At 42.3% G+C, this 8,726-nt stretch overlaps 1 protein-coding gene across 1 annotated transcript in view; it reads left to right on the top strand.

Moving 5' to 3' along the window:
- The first annotated feature begins 2,213 nt into the window (after positions 1-2,213).
- Mtp (microsomal triacylglycerol transfer protein) overlaps positions 2,214-8,726 on the top strand; it is a 19,520-nt gene continuing 13,007 nt past the window's right edge. Inside the window, exons 1-3 of the mRNA XM_069505109.1 lie at positions 2,214-2,646; positions 4,477-4,727; positions 7,654-7,888. Of these exons, the coding sequence (XP_069361210.1) occupies positions 2,416-2,646; positions 4,477-4,727; positions 7,654-7,888 (717 nt within the window). The 5' untranslated portion in view covers positions 2,214-2,415. The remainder of the gene's footprint in view (positions 2,647-4,476; positions 4,728-7,653; positions 7,889-8,726) is intronic.

Genomic DNA, 8,726 nt, shown 5'->3' with positions numbered 1-8,726 from the left:
TCCGCGACACACTATACCCATCTATGTCGAGTGAGGCACAGCAACCATTTTTTTATATAAAAATCTTGAAATTTTTTTGGACTACATTTAAACGCGTTTATTTTACTCATGCTATTAATCCTTATCAAAATAAATGATTTCATCACTAAGAACAGTTTATGGAGATAATATTTGGTCTTTGAATGATTAAAATTGGACGTTTGGTTTTGAAGTTATGGCGAAATTAAAATATTACCATTTCTGCTGCACGGCCCGTTGTCTACACTAATATTATAAAGAGGAAAACTTTGTTTGTTTGTTTGTTTGTTTGTTTGTTTGTTTGTTTGTTTGTTTGTTGTTTGTACTGAATAGGCTCAAAAACTACTGGACCGATTTTAAAAATTCTTTCACCATTCGAAAGCTACATTATCCACGAGTAACATAGGCTATATTTTATTTTGGAAAAAAATAGGGTTCCGTAAGATATTTGGGTTTTTCGGACACAAGGTGTAAAAAATCAACCAGAAAAGTTACTTATTTTGCGTACGCTGCCTAAACTATAAAGATAGAACCATAAAATGTTCTAATTAATTGTAGATCTTATAAATATCTACAAAAAAGTCCGCGACACACTATACCCATCTATGTCGAGTGAGGCACAGCAACCATTTTTTTATTTAAAAATCTTGAATTTTTTTTGGACTACATTTAAACGCGTTTATTTTACTCATGCTATTAATCCTTATCAAAATAAATGATTTCATCACTAAGAACAGTTTATGGAGATAATATTTGGTCTTTGAATGATTAAAATTGGACGTTTGGTTTTGAAGTTATGGCGAAATTAAAATATTACGATTTCTGCTGCACGGCCCGTTGTCTACACTAATATTATAAAGAGGAAAACTTTGTTTGTTTGTTTGTTTGTTTGTTTGTACTGAATAGGCTCAAAAACTACTGGACCGATTTTATATTATATAAAGAGGTAATGTCGTATTATATAAAGAGGTAATGTCGTTAAGTTTGTTTGTAGGGGGTAATCTTTAGAACTACTGAACCGATTTTAAAAATTCTTTCACCAGTAGAAAGCTACATTATTGATGATTATTCCTGAGTGACATAGGCTATACGGGATCTTTAAAAACCTAAATCTACGCGGGCGAAGCCGCGGGGATCAGCTAGTATTATATAAAGAGGTAATGTCGTTAAGTTTGTTTGTAGGGGGTAATCTTTAGAACTACTGAACCGATTTTAAAAATTCTTTCACCAGTAGAAAGCTACATTATTCCTGAGTGACATAGGCTATACGGGATCTTTAAAAACCTAAATCTACGCGGGCGAAGCCGCGGGGATCAGCTAGTATTATATAAAGAGGTAATGTCGTTAAGTTTGTTTGTAGGGGGTAATCTTTAGAACTACTGAACCGATTTTAAAAATTCTTTCACCAGTAGAAAGCTACATTATTCCTGAGTGACATAGGCTATACGGGATCTTTAAAAACCTAAATCTACGCGGGCGAAGCCGCGGGGATCAGCTAGTAGTTACTAATTTTGTGAATTATTAACTTGTGTTGGTTGTTCCTCCAAATAATTATTAATAGTGTCTAATGAAGGCTGATAGTAAAAAAAAACTATGAATTAACAGTGTTTTTAATGTAAATATGTACCTACTTACAAGTCGATGTAATCACGACATTCCGCGTCGTAGTGTTATATTATATCAATGTACTCTGTGGTGTTAACGCTTTTCGTACCCTTTTGAGGTCTCGTTCCATAGATAGAGTAATAAAGGTAGATTGAAGTACTGTGTAACCGCGTATGAGATAGCGATAGCACGACGTAACGATGAATAACACGACAATTATTACCATTGTTTAGTAGTCAATATTTGTATTAAGCGATCAACAATCGTTTTTCAACGTTCAAAACGTCAAATCAAAAAAAATCAAAACTTTTTTATGTGAAAATAAGTAAATAACTAATGAGAAATACAATTACGCCACGAATTCTCAAAGTTTGTTTTGCAACTAAAGTTGCATTCCTTGTATGTATTCTTGAAAAAAAAAAACAGTTACACGATAAGGGACAAAAAATAGGTTAGCTGCGTCTCTGTTTATCACATTAGTAACTTTATCTGTGCTCTCTTTTAAGTGTGAATGAGAAAGCAAACGTCACTGTATCTACCTTTATTACTCTATCTACGTCTCGTTCGTAGGATTTGGTTATTTTGGTAGGATTCACCGCATTATCATCTGGCAATCACCGACGATCGAAAGTTAGAGTGTCCATAGATTAATTGAGTTAGTCCAACCAACGAAAATGAATGCGCGGGAGTTGCGACGTCGGTTGTGTGTTTAACTTGTTTACAATAATTGTAATTGTATATGCATGGTAATACAAGTGGAGGATATAGCGTGTAGTAGTAGCGGTGGTGGCCATGGTCGCAGCGTGGGCGGCGGTGGCGGCGGGCTGGCTGCTGCTGGCGCCGGCGTGGGCGGCGGCGTGGGCGCCGGGCGCGCCCGCCGCCTTCGCGCTGGACAGCACGGTGCTGCTGAACGAGGCGGCGCGCCGCGAGCGCGAGGTCAGCTACAAGATCCGCGCCGAGCTGCGCGTGCTGCCCGCCGCGCGCGCCGAGCCGCACGAGCCGCACGAACTGCTGCAGTTCGAGGTCAGTAGGTACATAAATATAATATACTGTATAAGTAATGAGTGTGCCTGTCTTGTACGTCCGTTGTATGTCAGCTAAAACTTACGATACGTGAACAACTATGAAATACAATTTACTTTTATTTGCAAGCAATTTACTAGGTAAATAAAGTGTTTTTTTTAGACACTCATTAAAAACTTTATTTCATAACTAGGTGATGCCCGCTTCGCCCGCGTGGATTTAAGTTTTATTTTATTTTATTTTTATTTTATTATAAAGGCACACAAAACAGGTTTCAGCTATAAATGGTCCAAATAAAAATAAAAAACAATAGATTAAGATCTAAGCGGTAACCCTTAATATGTGTACACAACAATTCTTAAATAAATAAATGCACTAACTAACTGATAAGATACAATTTATAAAAACACAGAAAAAAGAAATACAAGAAAATTAACTATGAAAAAATTCTTTTAAAAATCCTGTGGGAACTTTTGATTTTCCAGGACAAAAATTAGCCTATCCATAGTTACCCGTCCCCCGTCCCCGGGATGCAAGGTATCTGTTCCCGGGATGCAAGGTATCTGTCCCCGGGATGCAAGGTATCTGTCCCCGGGATGCAAGGTGTCTCAGCACCGAACTTCATGAAAACAGTTAAACGTATGATTCTTTAAAAATTCTGTGGCATCACCACGATTTAGAAATATAATTCCATTTTTCTTGGTTCTGCCGATGCCGCGATGGCGACACGAAGTTGCGCTCATCCACAGATAACAAACTCCAAACCCCACGTAACTGCACTAAATTGTACGGGAAATCTTTTACAGTATATGTTGTACAACTGTGGAATGCTCTGCCCAAAAATATTCGGGATTTGAAATCCTTGCCCATATTTAAAAATCGTCTTAATGAACTATACTTATCGATGCCATAGTTAATTTATTCGATCATAGGTATAATATGTATGTCTATTATAATATATGTAGGTATGTAGTTATATATATATATATATATATATATATATATATATATATCTATTATGGATTGTATGTATGTATGTATGTATGATAGTTATGTATGTATTACTGAAATAGTTAATTAATTATATTATATAATTATATACTACTTCATTTCTCTGTATTGCGTGTAAGTAAGTACTATCCAACACACCTATTGTAGTTTCTCCTTTCACCAAAGGTTGCCTGGTAGAGATTGCTGTGAGGAATAAGGCCTTAATGTAAGCCTTTGCATACAATTACTTTTTTGTTTTAGTTTCTGTAATAGTTATTTAATATTTTTTGTGTGCAATTTTACAGCTGCGGCACCGAAACTATTCAATAACCTTACGCTGGAGGTATCTAATCTGATTTTATGTGCCCAGCGCCCATCCTTAAAGAAAAAACTTAAATTCTATATAAAGAAATTTCTCCTAGAAACCTCTTTTGAAAATTTTAAACGTCTTTATGACAAGATCTGTTGAAACGAATGCTTTCACTTATTAAAATTTATCCTATCTATTTAAATTATATATCTAAACTCTGTATGCATTAACACTGTTGCACCAAATAAAATATAGTTTTAGTAATGTATGAATATATATAGTATAAATATAATATAATATAGTATGAATGAGGTCGATGAACTTTGTCAGCCCTAGCACAGACTACGGTCTATTTGGGCTGCAAACTGCCAACACCAGTCTCGGCTTTTTATCTAGTGCTTTGGTCTAAAAGTGTGGTGTAAATTGTTCACTTTTCGTTTTGTCTAAATATAAAAAAAAAAAACTACCACTGGTTCAAACAGACAGACAGATAAGACAAGAGACAAGTTGCGTGACGTGGCGTGTTGCAGCTGGTGGCGCCGCAGCTGCTGGCGCGCGGCGCGCACGCCAACGCGGACTACGTGCCGCTGGCGTCCGTGTGGGATGAGCACGCGCACAGCAGCTTCTACGCGCACGTGCGCGGCGGCCTGGTGCGGCAGGTGTACCTGGACCCCAGCGAGCCCGTCGACGTGCAGAACTTCAAGAGGTCTCTCGTCAGTCTGTTCCAGGTAAAGCTCGCTCCAAGTGCACTTGTTTTTGTGAATTTTTCACTTCAGTTTTAGTGATAAGGTAGCCTTTGCGCTCTAGCTTTTTGATTTCTTTTTCCTTTTCTGTTTTCTTGCCATAGACTATCTTTCTATAGGAGTTTGGTTCCGAGTTGATCAAAGTACCCCTTCATCCCTTCCCACAATGATAAATATAACTTATTATAAATATATTTCACCTCACTAGCTCTAAAAGTGTGCCTTTGCTCGACAGAGCTAAAACCAGTGAGCAAAAGTCCTGTTTGCTCACCCAGTGAGAAAAAGTGTTTTGAATTTAGAACACTCTGGGTAGGCATTTATTCAATTAATTGTCCCAAGAAACGTTCGGAAGTTTTGTAGGTATATAATATTGTATATGTATACCCTAATATTTTATTTTATAAACATTTTTACATTTTCTATTTTATTATTTAAACTTTATTAGGTACTTAATTAGTTACTGAGTGATGCACCAATCGCAGACAAGAGAAATGAAAAAGCCTGAAAACCCAAGAAAAATGTCTATATAATCTTAATTAGTTACTTTTTTAGGGTTCCGTACCTCAAAAGGAAAAACGGAACCCTTATAGGATCACTTTGTTGTCTGTCTATCTGTCTGTCTGTCTGTCAAGAACTACAGGGTACTTTCTGTTGACCTAGAATCATGAAATTTGGCAGGTAGGTAGATCTTATAGCTGGCTTTAGGGGAAAAATCTGAAATCTTATTAATTTTTATGCATCATAGTTTTTGAATTATCGTGCAAAATGTCGAAAAATTACGACTGTAGTACGGAACCTTCAGTGTGCGAGCCTGACTCGCACTTGGCCGGTTTTTTTTGTAGGTGATTGCTGTAACAATAATAAAGTACCTAACAAAATTTAGTAATAATTTAACACCATCAGTATTTCAAAAATTAGAATAGAAATGTCCGCTCAAACTGCAGTAACCAGTTACTAACACAAGAGGCGAGGCGAGGTCCCTTGGAGCGCGCAGTGTGGGACGCCCTCCAGCACGATGGTGGTGCTCTCTAGGGAAGGCCTATGTCCAACTGTGGACGTCCACAGGCTGATAATGATGATTATAGTTTTTCGCTATTGAGGTGAAATGTTGTGCAATGTTTATGTTTCTTGTGTCTTGCAACCCCGCGCGAGTCGCGACACTCGAGTTGTAAGACAATGCTACAGAATCAAACTGCACTCACAACAAAATAATCTTTGCTATATTCTTGAACAAATAACTATTTTTAAGAATGAATTTGTAATTAATTTTGAATATATTTCAAAATAATAATTAAGTGTTGTTGTTTGATATACGTGACTGTATGTAGCTGCGAGTGTCGGAGGGAGAGAGCAACGAGACGGACGTGTCCGGGGAGTGTGTGGTGCTCTACGAGACCCCGGCCGACACCACCATCCGCAAGATCAAGGTATTCATTATTGTTTGATATACGTGACTGTATGTAGCTGCGAGTGTCGGAGGGAGAGAGCAACGAGACGGACGTGTCCGGGGAGTGTGTGGTGCTCTACGAGACCCCGGCCGACACCACCATCCGCAAGATCAAGGTATTCATTATTGTTTGATATACATGACTGTATGTAGCTGCGAGTGTCGGAGGGAGAGAGCAACGAGACGGACGTGTCCGGGGAGTGTGTGGTGCTCTACGAGACCCCGGCCGACACCACCATCCGCAAGATCAAGGTATTCATTATTGTTTGATATACGTGACTGTATGTAGCTGCGAGTGTCGGAGGGAGAGAGCAACGAGACGGACGTGTCCGGGGAGTGTGTGGTGCTCTACGAGACCCCGGCCGACACCACCATCCGCAAGATCAAGGTATTCATTATTGTTTGATATACGTGACTGTATGTAGCTGCGAGTGTCGGAGGGAGAGAGCAACGAGACGGACGTGTCCGGGGAGTGTGTGGTGCTCTACGAGGACCCCGGCCGACACCACCATCCGCAAGATCAAGGTATTCATTATTGTTTGATATACGTGACTGTATGTAGCTGCGAGTGTCGGAGGGAGAGAGCAACGAGACGGACGTGTCCGGTGAGTGTGTGGTGCTCTACGAGACCCCGGCCGACACCACCATCCGCAAGATCAAGGTATTCATTATTGTTTGATATACGTGACTGTATGTAGCTGCGAGTGTCGGAGGGAGAGAGCAACGAGACGGACGTGGTCCGGGGAGTGTGTGGTGCTCTACGAGACCCCGGCCGACACCACCATCCGCAAGATCAAGGTATTCATTATTGTTTGATATACGTGACTGTATGTAGCTGCGAGTGTCGGAGGGAGAGAGCAACGAGACGGACGTGTCCGGGGAGTGTGTGGTGCTCTACGAGACCCCGGCCGACACCACCATCCGCAAGATCAAGGTATTCATTATTGTTTGATATACGTGACTGTATGTAGCTGCGAGTGTCGGAGGGAGAGAGCAACGAGACGGACGTGTCCGGGAGTGTGTGGTGCTCTACGAGACCCCGGCCGACACCACCATCCGCAAGATCAAGGTATTCATTATTGTTTGATATACGTGACTGTATGTAGCTGCGAGTGTCGGAGGGAGAGAGCAACGAGACGGACGTGTCCGGGGAGTGTGTGGTGCTCTACGAGACCCCGGCCGACACCACCATCCGCAAGATCAAGGTATTCATTATTGTTTGATATACGTGACTGTATGTAGCTGCGAGTGTCGGAGGGAGAGAGCAACGAGACGGACGTGTCCGGGGAGTGTGTGGTGCTCTACGAGACCCCGGGCCGACACCCACCATCCGCAAGATCAAGGTATTCATTATTGTTTGATATACGTGACTGTATGTAGCTGCGAGTGTCGGAGGGAGAGAGCAACGAGACGGACGTGTCCGGGGAGTGTGTGGTGCTCTACGAGACCCCGGCCGACACCACCATCCGCAAGATCAAGGTATTCATTATTGTTTGATATACGTGACTGTAATGTAGCTGCGAGTGTCGGAGGGGAGGAGAGCAACGAGACGGACGTGTCCGGGAGTGTGTGGTGCTCTACGAGACCCCGGCCGACACCACCATCCGCAAGATCAAGGTATTCTTATTGTTGATATACGTGACTGTATGTAGCTCGCGAGTGTCGGAGGGAGAGAGCAACGAGACGGACGTGTCCGGGGAGTGTGTGGTGCTCTACGAGACCCCGGCCGACACCACCATCCGCAAGATCAAGGTATTCATTATTGTTTGATATACGTGACTGTATGTAGCTGCGAGTGTCGGAGGGAGAGAGCAACGAGACGGACGTGTCCGGGGAGTGTGTGGTGCTCTACGAGACCCCGGCCGACACCACCATCCGCAAGATCAAGGTATTCATTATTGTTTGATATACGTGACTGTATGTAGCTGCGAGTGTCGGAGGGAGAGAGCAACGAGACGGACGTGTCCGGGGAGTGTGTGGTGCTCTACGAGACCCCGGCCGACACCACCATCCGCAAGATCAAGGTATTCATTATTGTTTGATATACGTGACTGTATGTAGCTGCGAGTGTCGGAGGGAGAGAGCAACGAGACGGACGTGTCCGGGGAGTGTGTGGTGCTCTACGAGACCCCGGCCGACACCACCATCCGCAAGATCAAGGTATTCATTATTGTTTGATATACGTGACTGTATGTAGCTGCGAGTGTCGGAGGGAGAGAGCAACGAGACGGACGTGTCCGGGGAGTGTGTGGTGCTCTACGAGACCCCGGCCGACACCACCATCCGCAAGATCAAGGTATTCATTATTGTTTGATATACGTGACTGTATGTAGCTGCGAGTGTCGGAGGGAGAGAGCAACGAGACGGACGTGTCCGGGGAGTGTGTGGTGCTCTACGAGACCCCGGCCGACACCACCATCCGCAAGATCAAGGTATTCATTATTGTTTGATATACGTGACTGTATGTAGCTGCGAGTGTCGGAGGGAGAGAGCAACGAGACGGACGTGTCCGGGGAGTGTGTGGTGCTCTACGAGACCCCGGCCGACACCACCATCCGCAAGATCAAGGTATTCATTATTGTTTGATATA

The sequence above is a fragment of the Maniola hyperantus genome, chromosome 19 (assembly GCF_902806685.2).
Source record: "Maniola hyperantus chromosome 19, iAphHyp1.2, whole genome shotgun sequence".
In the NCBI taxonomy this organism is placed as follows: domain Eukaryota; kingdom Metazoa; phylum Arthropoda; class Insecta; order Lepidoptera; family Nymphalidae; genus Maniola; species Maniola hyperantus.
The sequence above is the reverse complement of the archived record's forward strand: the minus strand, read 5'-3'. Positions and strand labels throughout refer to the sequence as shown.